This window comes from Gopherus evgoodei, chromosome 1, assembly GCF_007399415.2.
Source record: "Gopherus evgoodei ecotype Sinaloan lineage chromosome 1, rGopEvg1_v1.p, whole genome shotgun sequence".
In the NCBI taxonomy this organism is placed as follows: Eukaryota; Metazoa; Chordata; order Testudines; family Testudinidae; genus Gopherus; species Gopherus evgoodei.
The window spans coordinates 341,019,268-341,032,129 of record NC_044322.1 but is presented as its reverse complement, the minus strand read 5'-3'; the positions used below and the strand labels follow the sequence as shown (position 1 = coordinate 341,032,129).

Genomic DNA, 12,862 nt, shown 5'->3' with positions numbered 1-12,862 from the left:
TTCAGTGGACAGACCAGTATCTAGAGAATTCCTACAAGAATTTTATAGGTAGCAAAGAAAACAACTATTAAAGAGCAAGGAATTCAGAGTTAAGGTTAAATTTACAAGAACCTAGGTATCTGAAAAAATGGAATTACGGATTTAATGTCTAAATTACCTGAACTCTACCTTCTACAGTTGATCTAACTGATATGCGCCCAGGAAACAACTAAGTCTGATCTCTCTCCTTTACTATTTTTTATTTTGAACACTGGTGAATACTTCTATTTGTAGGATCTTGTAATTCCAGGTTCTGTTGGTCCAATTCACATCCAATTTAGCAGAAAAAAAAAATCACATTTCTCCTCAAAATCAACATACCGATTCAGGGTGGGCGTGGAGGGTTCATACTCTGTTGTGGCTTTTAGAGTAGAGGCCAGAATCAGGCTTATAGTGGAAACTGAGTTGCAATTTTAACTATGAATTGGCTAGGACTACTATGACTATTCCAAATACTAGATTTACTAAAATCCTAATCTCTGCACATTTTTAATGTTTATATTTTCCTTCTTTGCATGAGAGCTCCACAATCCTTTTCATCTTCCAGGATTACAAACTGAGTGTAAAATTCAACCCTCTCCCTCACACACACCCAATATCTTTGGACAAAGTATTTTTGATTGGGGAAAAATAGTCATGTGTGAGGTTATTTTTAAATGTGTGTGTAAAAATGGCTTAGATTAGAAAACAAAGATTTGATTGATGTATTTGTTCTCAAAGAGATCTTGTGCACAGAACCTTCCAAAAGGTTGAGCAGTTAATTTTGAATTTATTTCCTACCCTTTGCTCCTTGAGCAGGTCTCTGCAAAATTATTTTAATTTATTTTTAAAATCACTTCTACAGTATAATAATTGACCTAATGTATAGCAAAATAAATTATTTGCATCAGATTTTGCAATCCAAGCCCCTGACTTTAAGAATTAGCTAAGTTCATGGAGGAGAGGTCCATCAATGGCTACTAGCCAAGATGGTTAGGGATGCAACCCCATGCTCTGGGTGTCCCTTAACCTCAGACTGCAAGAAACTGGGACTGGATGACAGGTGGTGGATCATGTGATAAAGTTACTTGTTCTGTTCACTCTCTCTGAAGCATCTGGCACCGGTCACTGTGGGAAGACAGGATACTAGGCTAGATGAACCATTGGTCTGACCCATTATGGCCATTCTTATGTTCTTATATGAATATAAGTAATCTCACTGAAGTCAACAAGAATTCAAAAATCTAGTGGTTTTTGCCACTTTATAGAGAAAAAAAGAAAGGAGATAAATTAAATTTAGTTTATTGGACTTATTGGATTTATTCGGTTAATTTGTGACTTTTTGAAAAATGAAAGAATTTTTCCTAAACTCTCATATTTCAAAAATGTCTTGTCCAATATAAAAATGGTTACCTACTTGTAACTGTTGTTCTTCAAGTTGTGATGCAGATGGGTATTCCGTGTGGGTATGAGTGCACCACACACGGGAGCCAGAGAACTTTGCCTAGCAGTACCCATAGGGGCAGTGCTTATACCCTGCAGTTATAGCTGCTCTCCTGGCTGCGTAGGGGCAGCACCATCCCGACCCCCTCAGTTCCTTCACACCAAATCTCCGATGCAGAGGGGATGGAGGAAAGGTCTGAATACAAGTCTGAAACACATCTCGAAGAACAACAGTTACAGGTAGATAATGTGTTTTAATTCTTCGAGTAGTTGGATATTCCAAGTGAGTGACTTGGAAGCAGTACTCGCAGGAGGTGGGGCTTGGAGTCTATTTAAAGGACTGCAGGACTGCCTTCCTGATCTGGACACAGCTGTAATGACATAGTGATTTGCAAAAGTGTGCACAGAGGACTAAGTCGCCGCCCTGTCCCTAAGTCTAAAGAGACTGCCTTTAGAAATGCCACTGACATCACCTGAGTTCTCATGGAATGAGCTGGTATTTCTTGAGGAGGCATAACCTGGGTTACTTCATATGCTGTCATGATACAGGAAGTTATCCACACAGCTTGTCTGTGAAGAGACTGCTTGACCCTTTATTTGGTCTCCATGTGAAACAAACAGACGAGGTGAGGGACAGAATGGTTTACTTTTATCCGGATAAAAAGTTAGACATTGCCTGACATGTAATGTTGAAGATATTGCTCCTCTGGGATTGGAAGAGGCTTCAGGAAGAAAACTGGTAGATGTATAACTTGGTTCAAGTGAAACTGTGAAACCACCTTTGATAAAAACGAAGGGTGCAGCTGAAGGGTTACTTTGCCTTTGGAAAACTGCACGTAAGGAGGCTCTGCCATCAAAGCCGGAAACTCACACACACTCTTTCCAGATTTTACCACCACAGGAAGGCAGTTTTCTGACATATAAAGGAGAAGTTGCCAGAGGCTCGAATGGAAGTCCCATACAAGCCACCAAAACAGTATTAAAAACCCACAAAGGAACCGGCTCTTTAACCAGTGGGTAGAGTTAAGTGACTCCTTTCAAGAACCTCACTTCCATTGAGTTTGAAAACACTGACTTCCCACAGATAGGTGGATGAAATGCCAAAATCGCTGCCAGGTGGACTTGCAATGAACTAAGTGTAAGACCAGACGACTGAAGGTGTAACAGGTACTCCAAGATGTCCTGGATACAAGCCAGTGTTGGCTGAACTCCCAGGGCTAATGACCATACTGAGAGCAGCTTTTAGTTGGCTGAGTAGGCCACCCTGGTTGAGGGCTTCCAACTATTAAGCAAGAGCTGCCAGACTGCCACGAACATCATTCCTTTTCCTCATCTAATCATGCAGCACCCACAAAGAGATGCAGGGAGATGAGTGCTGGATGCAAAACTTGACTGTGATGCTGAGTCAGGAGGTCAGGATGAAGAGGAAGGAATATCGGAGGCTGAAATGATAGTGAGGAGGTCGGAGAATCAGCATTGTCTTGGCCATGCTGGAGCAATAAGAATGAGCTTGGCATGGTCCAATTTCAGCTTGAAAATGACCTGTGGGATGTCTGGAATTAGAAGAATGGCACATAGGAGCTCAGGTGAAAAGCACTGGTCAAGGAGTCCAGACAGACAACTTCAAGAACAGAACAGATGTCATTTCTTGTTTTCTCTTGTGCCAAACAAGTTGATCATCAGGATACCCCAGAGAGAGCCTGCAGGATGCGGGGCTTCAGAGACAGCTTGTGAATCAACGAGAAATTCCTGCTGAAGTTATTCACCAATTGATTCTGGAACCCAGGTAAGTGATCAGCCATGAGGGATGTTTTGCCAGATGAAAAGTGCCAGAGACTGATTGCCTTCTGACAAAGCATTCTGGAATGTGCTACCCTCACTGTTCACGTAATACATCATGGTAGTATTACCAGAGAATATGAGAAATGCTGCACCCTTGATGTGAACCTGACAGGTCTGACAGGCATTGTAGATGGCATGAAGCTCCAGAACACTGATATACAGAGAAGCTTCTCACTCTGACCACAGATCTTGAACTTTCAATTAGTGGAAATGTGACCCCAAACTATTAAGGAGGCATCGGTGACTACAGTCCTGGTCAATGGTGGCCAAGTGAGAGGAACGCCCTGGCACACTGTGTCAAGAATTGTCCTCCACTGTAGAAACCCAGGATTGGTGGGAGGAGTCAGATCAGAGTGCCCAGGGTATAGCCATTTGGACGATAGATCAACTTCAGCTAAATCTGAAGAGGACACTGGTGCAGCCTAGCACATTGGACTACCTGGGTAAATGTGACCACATGGCCTAGCAACCTCAGGCATACTCGGGCTGTGGTTGAAGGTTGAGACTGCAGCTTAAAACACAGGTGGTAGATCACTTGGAATTGCTCAGTCGACAGAAATGCTCCTGACCTTGTAGAGTCTATCTGGGCCCCAATTAACTTGATTCTTCGAGTTCTTCAGCATTCCCGCTGTTTAGGACCAGACCTAGATGATTGAGTAGGCGTAGCGTGAAGTGAACATAAGAGAGGACTTCCTTGCTGGACTTGCCCCTCAGTAACCAATCATTCGGATACAGGAAGGTATGAATTCCCTTCTTCCGAAGATATGCTGTTACCACAAATCACACACTTGATGAAAAGCAGGGAAATGGAAGAGAAGCTGAAAGGTAGCATGATGTACTGGTAGGGCAGCCAGCCACGATGAATCTGAGAAACTTCCTGTGGCTCAGGAGGACTGCTATGTGGAAATGAGTGTCCTGCAGGTCCAGGGCTGAAAACCAGTCATTGTAATTCAAGGCCAGGAAGCTAGTTATTAGAGTGTCCATACAGAATCTCACGTGTGATGTATTTCCTGAGATCACGGAGGCTGACAATAGGTTTCATCTCTCCCTTGGACTTGGGAACCAGGAAATACTAGGAGTAGAACCCCTGCCCTCAGTGTTGCAAGGAGACCACTTCTGTGCCCCCTAAAACCAGTAAATAATGAAATGCTCAAGGAGCAGTATCTCATGAGAGGGGGTCCCTGAAAAGGGACTGGGTAGGGAGGTGGAGAGGAACTATATGTCGTAACCTGATCTGAAAGTGTTTAGGACCCAGTTGACCATTGTAACCGAATCCCAAACACTATGAAAAGAAGGCCAGCCTGTCCCTGAATGGAGGGCAAGGAGGGAACGGGACAAAGAGGGGGAGGTTACCACTGGATCACTGTCTTTGACACAAGCCAGAATGGGCACTTGTTAAATGCTGCAGAGGGGGAGGTGGCGGCTGGTTAAACCAACCATCAGAAGGCCTTCTTCTTTGGGATCTATGACTCTTTCTGGAGTAGACTCGCTGCAGCAACATTACAAGCGGTATTGCTGCTCTTGATTCCCAGGAGGCCACTGGGCATTCAGGTAAGGCTCTGATGGCTGCTAGGCACCGGGCCAAGAGCCCTCTTCTGACTGCGGGACAGATGCCAATCACAGTATTGTGAAAGTAGAATGAATTATACTGTAAAAATAAAAATGGATTAAAGAAATGCTGTATGTACCTTTAAGCAGAAATAAATGTTGAAATACAGGTGTCAGGAAAAGAAACATTAAGGCATAAACAATAAGCCCACTTAAGCTAATGGTGAAACATTAACCAGAGATTGGCAAAAGTTAGTAAGGAAATTAACTATGCATGTCTAGCCCAGGTAAACTTATCAGATTCTGCTTCCTTTGTTATCTTGTTAAGTTCACACCCTTTTATCTGTATAAATAAGATAGTTTGTGTCTTGCGTGGTGCTTACATTATCTGGGTGTTATTGGTCTGAGAAACTGTGAGTCCTGAGTCTAACTTTGACAGTACCAACAGTGATCCGAGGGCGATCTCTGGCACCTATCTGACAAGGATGGGGAGGATGACCTCGACCTGGATCTTGAGGAATCCCAGAGGTGTTGTGGTAACAATGCAGGAGCCAGCCCCAAGGGGAAAACCACCAATCAGAATCATCTAAAGCCCAATGAGGAGACAGCATCGGTGCCAAAGGCGAATGGGGAGTCGGCACCAGATGCACCAACTGTGAGACACTCCGTACGATACCAAGAGAGGCACTGGCAACAAGGCTGGTAACAATGTCAATGATGGGATTTGCCACCAAGACAATGACGCTGCCGAAGGATGCACCAAGGGTTGAGGGAGCCTTTGGTCCAGGGCCTGGCCTCGACTCCATAGTCTGCGGCTGAGGCAGTGTGAGCTGCGGTGTTGATGGACCCAGCAGCTCTTTGACACAGCCAGAAGGTACCAAGGGCAGAACAGAGGACATGCTGGTAGAAGCCATAGCACCAGAGAACTCCTGAACCAGTGGAGAGTCTGGAATCAAGAGGCAAAGCAGGTCTGATGTCACCTGGTATGCTGCTGGCATGGAGATGGTTGGTAATGTAGCCAGTGTTGTTGGTACTGGACTCAAAAGATACCCCGTGACCAGAACTGGAGTGACGGGACAAGCCCTCGCTGTTCTTAGCATGGTACTGGGTAGCAGTTGGACAGACCTGGTCCACCCCACCTGCCAGAGTGAGCACAGCTCTGGTCAGAATTCCTCCTAGAAGTGGAGGAGTTGTTCACATACTTGTAATGGTCCCAACTCATTTTATGGGACCTCTTCCTTGCTGCATCAGAGGAGGGTAAATGACCTTTTCCTCTTGAGAGAAACACTAGAGTCCGAGCGTGGAGTGGCATCATTTGTCACATCCGAAGGTGGCTGCTGATCAGATGAAGGTCTTGGTGCCAAAGGGGGCCTCCTGGCCTGCTTCAAAAGGTGCTGCTTCAACCACAAGTCTCTTGCCACCTGAGTCCTCTTTGTGAACGACTTGCAGATGGAGCACCTCTCTCTGTGTTCCTCACCAAGAAATAACAAGCACATTGTCGTCACTGTTAGGGATGGCCCCGCTACATAATGGACAATGCTTAAACCCTCGTTAGGACATCAAACGGCATTAACCAACTAATCTACTAACAATAAACTAATACTTAAACTAAATCTATACAAGAAAAGTTCTCAGAAAACTGAAAGCAAAAGTGTGAGGTGAAGACAACACACAAAGCTCTGACTTTAGCAATGGGCAATGACAAGAAACTGAGGGAGTCAGGGCAGTATCACCTTTATATGGCATGAGGAGAGGCTATGGCCACAGAACATCAGTTCCGCCCCTATGGATATTGCTAGAGGCTAAGTTCGCTGGTTCCAGTATGCGAGGCACACACACCAGCACAGAATACACAGCTGCATCTACTTGAACAGGAATTAAACTTTCCCCAAAACATTCCTCTGTGCCAAAAGATGATGCATGGACAATTACTGCAGGATACTACTTCGAGAATGTTGGAGAAGTTGAGGTGGGAAAAAACGTCAAACTTATACTGAAAATATGTTTATTATCTCAGCTATAGCACTGCTCCTGCGATTACACAATTTGTAATAAGAACCATTATAGCCAGGTCCCCACTGTAAATAAGCAATTTTTCTCAATGGATTTTATTTAGTAAAATAAAGTCTGACTGACATAATAAAATAATACCATATTCTTGTTCTTACCATACAGGCTGTACTCCAGATATCAGCAGGTGTACTGTAACCTGCTCCTATTAAAACCTCTATGGATCTATACTGTCTTGTCTGGATGTCTTCAGTGAAGTGTTTATGCTAAAATGGAAAGAATGGCATTAATGGAAAAAAAAACGAACAATAAAAAGGTTTGTTCTCAACAATGAAGGATAAATACTTAAAATAAGATTTTTATACTTACCACCCAGCAAGCATTTCCCAGATCAGCAATTTTAACTCTAATTTTATCTGCATTTCTTGGATCCAGGGGATTCACCAATAAGTCCGCAGCACGGGTTTTTGCTAGTACAAACAAGAAGTAAAACAGTTAGTACCCATGGCATGCTTTTTATTGTCAATAAACAACACTGGTTTGACACTTCTTCCAGTTTCTTAAAAACTTGGAGGCATCAAAATCATTAGCTGACAGTTATGAGAATTTAAAGTGACACTCAGGTTTCCTTACCTTACATTAGATTATTAAAATATTTTACAGCCTGCATAATTTTGGAAGTTGAAAATTCACCCATTCCCATCCTGTACCACCAGTGAAACATTTTACTTATGATTTTAATCTTTTCCTAATATTTCACTCAAGACAGAAGATATCTAATATGTAACAGATACTTTAATAAGATACTGCTAAGCATCCATTTACAAGTACAACTCTCTTTCCACAATAATTTTGCTATTTGCAGATTAAAGAAAATAGTTTAGAAAATAGAAGATGTAAAATTTACAAGAAAGATTCTCATACAGATTATAAATTGCTAGGTTCTATGTGCTAAGAACAAAATATTAACTCTGTGGTCTATCAGTAGCTCAGCTGTATTAGCTGGTGGGAACTGGAGTTTGGAATTCATGTTTGGTGTTTGGTGTTGCATTCTGGACCAACAATTGATATCTATTGTTTAACAGTGCGTTTAATCGTAATTAATTTTTTTGAGTTAATCGTGTGAGTTAACTGCGATTAATCGACCGCCCTAGAATGAACGTATTCATATAGAGAGAAAAGAAAGCTAAAAAGTCCACAAAATATCTAAAGATAAAGTGCTCCCAAAGGACCCATCTTCTTTCATTTTTCTAATAGAAATCAGGGTAGTGTTCTTCAAAAGCTCACATCAGGATACACACACAGGCACTCATAGTATCCAGGTCACAATTTTCAAAACTATTTAATCTATTTAATCAAGTGGCACGATACTTAAAAGTCCAGAGAATGCCCCTTTTGTTCCAAGAGCACCCAAATAATGAAGCCCCCAAAATCACAAGTTACTTCAGAAATCCTTGGCAAAAGTGTTTAATTTTAAACTTCCAATATAAGGGCCAAAAATTTAACAGAGCCTTTATCCATCTTTCAGTTTGGTAGAAATCCTCATACTGTATTCCAGATTGGGGGTTGGATACCATAGGAAGCTTCCAATTAACCTCACTCTAAGGCACTTTCTGACAAATTAAGGCTTGAGTATTGACTGCTGTACCACACTTTGGCAATGTGCCTTTTGCTGTCTCAGTGAAAAAGCACCAAAACCTGGCCAACTCATAACCCTCTGAAAAATCTTAGTTCACATCTCCTCAGTACAGTGTTTACTTTGGTAGCTAAATTTTTTGACAATTTTCCATTTGCACTAAGCATGATACCTCCCAGGAATGCAGGAGATGAACAGAAGCTTATCATGCAATTGCTGCTCCTAGCTACTGCAGCATCAGAATAGAGGATAGGGAGATTATATTGTCTGTGTCTTAATGCATGCCCCCCACTTCCTGGCTCCTGAACAGCATAGAAAAAATTGCAGCATGACTCCAGAGCAGAGGGGATAAGACTTCAACGTGGGGGTCGCGGAAGAGAGAAATGATTGGGACAAGCAGACAGTGGGAGGCAGGGGAGACTGGGAATGAACGAGTGGGAGAAGAAGGAGAACAATGACTAGGAGTTAGATCAGATGAGGAGCTGGGGTGGAGGGAGAGGGATTACACTTGGACTGGCTAAGCATTGAGGAATAAGGAACCTGGGTGGGAGGACTGGAAGCAGAGAGATGGGGAGACTGAGATCAGAGAAGGAGCCTAGGAGAAAGAGACTGGAATTCCCAGCAGGGTGCCTGGGAAGGAAAGTGAGATGAGGACCCTGGGGGCTAGAGAGAGGAGACTGGGACTCACCAGGTAGCTCTCAGGAGGGAATTAGGACTGGCTGAGTAAGGAGACTGGGACTGGGGGAGAGACATGACTGGCAGAAGGACAGACTGAAGGGGATGGGTAGAAGGGTCACTGACAAGCCAAGATTCGTGAGTCATAAGAACATAAGAATGGTCATACTGAGTCAGACCAAAGGTCTATCTAGCCCAGTATCCTGTCTCTCACCATGTCCAGAGCCAGATGCTTCAGATGGAATGAACACAACAGGGCAATTTCAAGTGATCCATCTCCTCCATTAGTGTTATACCCCATGATGTTCTGGACCTCTCTGGGAAATCCCAAAGAGTGAAGCCATGATTCACGGCACATCACAAAGGCTGCTGCCATTGACCTTGAAGATGTATCTGCTGCATCAACCACTGATTGAAAAGTGGTTCTCGCAATCCACTTGCCGTCCTCAATGAGAATCTGGAAAGTGCTCTATCTTAGTGCAGAAGCTTGTCAATGAAGTCCAGGAATTTGGAATAGTTCAAATACTCATATTTAGCCAACAGCGCTTGGTAATTAGCTATTCTGAACCAAAGACTAAGAACATAACAAGGGCCATACTGGGTCAGATCAGTGGTCCATCTAGCCCAGTATCCTGCCTTGTGCCAGTGCCAGATGCTTCAGAGGGAATTAACAGAATAGGGCAATATATCAAGTGATCCATCCCCGGTTGTCCAATTCCAGCTTCTGGCAATCACAGGCTTACAGACAGTCTTGAGTGGTAACAGCTAATTTAGAAACCTTTATTTTGTATGTATAGTTGGGATTATTTTTTCTCAATGTGCATTACTTTGCCTATAACAATACTGAATTTCATCTGCCATTTTGTTGTCCTAGTTGTAACCATGTCAGTCTCAGGATATTAGAGAGGCAAGGTGGGTGAAGTAATATCTTTTATTGGATCAACTACTTTTGGAGAGAGAAACAAGCTTTCGAGCCACACAGAGCTCTTCAGGTCTGGGAAAGGAATTTCCAGCATCACAACAAAATGCAAGGTGGAACAGATTGTTTAGCTACAGCGTAAGTACGTAGCACATATTGTACAGACTATTCAAGACAGAGAGGCCTGTTAACACCTCTGAAGTCATAGGACAAAATGAGGACGTTAGTGGGTTACAGTTTGTTGTCCTCTCCATAGATCACCACCTTGTAGTGGTGGAGAGGCTTGCGTGTCTCAATGACCCTGTAGCGGGGTGGTCATCTGCTCCTGCCCTGAAGTGCTTTAAATCAGCCCTGGGAGAGGGCTGAGACAGCAAGAGGGCTGCTGCTAGGAAAGCAGCAAGTCTCGGCATATTGGGGAAACAGCCACAGCTGCAGCCATGCCCCAATCGGGCCACAGCTGGCCCTATAAAAGGCCAGTGAGCCAGGAGCTGGCACAGTCTCTCTCTAGCTGTAGAGGGAGATCGACCTGGCTGCAGGGACCTGAGCAGAGTACCTGAGTGGAGTAGGGCTGGGGAAAGGCAGAGGAGCTGGGGAGGCTCCAGCCTGGAAAGCCCTAGGCTACAGCCTAGCAGAAGGCAAACAGGTACTGAGGGTTGCAGAGGGCAACCCAGGGGTAGTCAAAGGCAGCAGGTCCAAACCCAACCTTGCCAGTGATGACTGGCTGATACTGCAGTCTGCCCCAGGGCATGGGGGCTAGACAATGACTGGCAGTAGCCTTATACTGAGGCGAGGTGGGGATAGTGGGTGAAGGCTCCCCGGGAACAGGAGACCCTGAGAGAAAGGGGTTACTGCAAGGGGCAGCACCCCAGATAATGGGGCACCAGGTCCGGGAGGGACACGGGGCCCAAGCGGCAGTGGGACACCGGCCTGCAGAGGGCGCTCCAGAGGCTGGACAAGCTAATTCTCAGAGACAACCAGCAGGAGGTGCCACTGGGGTGAGTTCCGAGCCATTACAGACCTCAAGAGCGATGCTGCCTGGAGTCATGTACTCCCTTAGGGTCACCCATGGCAGAATGGTCAAGGGATTTACACATGTCTTGGTCTCACTCTTAATATCAAGAAGACTAAAGTGCTCTGTCAGCCCTCTCCAAATGAGGTTTACATGCCCCATCTATCAAAATCAATGGAGTGGCACTGGAAAATGTCAATCATTTCCTCTACCTTGGAAGTCATCTTTCATCCAAGGCAGATATTGATGCAGAAATTCAACATCGCCTGACCTGTGCCAGTGTAGCTTTTTCTCATTTACAGCACAGGGTCTTTGAAGATCATGACATTCGAACAGACACAAAGTTTCTTGTTTATCGAGCTGTTTTTCTCCCAACACTGCTGTATGGGTCCAAAACTTCGATAACCTATAGACACCACTTGAACATCCTTGAGGGGCACCATCATCGCTGCCTTTGTAAGATTCAGAAGATCAAATGGGAAGACAGGTGCGCCAACATTAGTGCTCCTGAAGAGGCAAAGCCCACCAGTATCGAGGCAATAATCATACATCAGCAATTCTGCTGGACTGGTCACGTTGTCCAGATAGCACACCATCGCCTCCCAAAACAGGTCCTGTTCTCTCAGCTGAAAGAAGGGTACCGTAACGTGGGTGTACAATGGAAGCGCTATAAGGACTTGCTGAACAATAATCTAAAAAAATGTTATATAGACATTAATACCTGGGAGACACTTGCCCAGGACTGCTTAAAATGGAGTGAAGTTCTACGTGATGGTCCCCTGCATTTTGAACTTGCTCGCCGAAAAGCCAAAGAGGACAAGAGGCGCAGGAGGAAGGAGAAACTGTTCTCCAGTCATGGCCAACAACTTCCTCCTGACCTGAAAACATCTGCCTCATTGTACTAGAAAAGACGGTTACTCATCTTTGTAACTGTTATTCTTCGAGATGTGTTGCTCATATCCATTCCAGTTAGGTGTGCGCACGCCGCGTGCACGTTCGACGGAAGATTTTTACTCTAGCAACACTCGGTGGGTCGGCTGGGCGCCCCTTGGAGAGGTTCCGGATATATACCGCTGCCGACCCGACCGCCCCTCAGTTCCTTCTTGCCAGCTACTCCGACAGTGGGGAAGGGGGCGGGTTTGGAATGGATATGAGCAACACATCTCAAAGAACAACAGTTACAAAGGTTAGTAACTGTCTTTTCTTCTTCGAGTGATTGCTCATATCCATTCCAGTTAGGTGATTCCCAAGCCTTACCTAGGCAGTGGGGTCAGAGAGAGATGTGGCAGAATGAAAAACTGCTGAGCCAAATGCTACATCATCTCTAGACTTGAACCAGAGCATAATGCGAAGCAAAGGTGTGGACCGAGGACCAGGTAGCTGCGCCACATATTTCCTGGATTGGTACGTGAGCCAGGAAGGCAGCAGATGAAGCCTGAGCCCTGGTAGAATGTGCGGTGAGATGGCCCGAGGGAACATGAGCCAAGTCATAGCAAGTGCGGATGTATGCTGTCACCCAAGAGGAGATCCTCTGGGAGGACACAGGTAGTCCCTTCATTCGGTCTGCCACTGCAACAAAGAGTTGGGGTGATTTACGAAAGAGCTTCGTCCATTGGATATAAAATGCGAGTGCCCTACGGACATCTAGGGAGTGCAATTGTTGTTCCCATCGTGATGAGTGCGGCTTCGGGAAGAAGACCGGAAGGAAGATGTCCTGATTGGTATGAAAGACCGATACCACTTTAGGGAGGAACGCTGGGTG

The 12,862-nt window shown here is 44.8% G+C and overlaps 1 protein-coding gene across 1 annotated transcript in view; it reads right to left on the bottom strand.

The window, feature by feature from the left end:
• SRPK2 (SRSF protein kinase 2) overlaps nucleotides 1-12,862 on the bottom strand; it is a 330,240-nt gene that overhangs the window by 57,408 nt on the left and 259,970 nt on the right. The window contains 2 exon segments of the mRNA XM_030552625.1: nucleotides 7,020-7,127; nucleotides 7,231-7,331. Coding sequence (XP_030408485.1) covers nucleotides 7,020-7,127; nucleotides 7,231-7,331 — 209 coding nt within the window.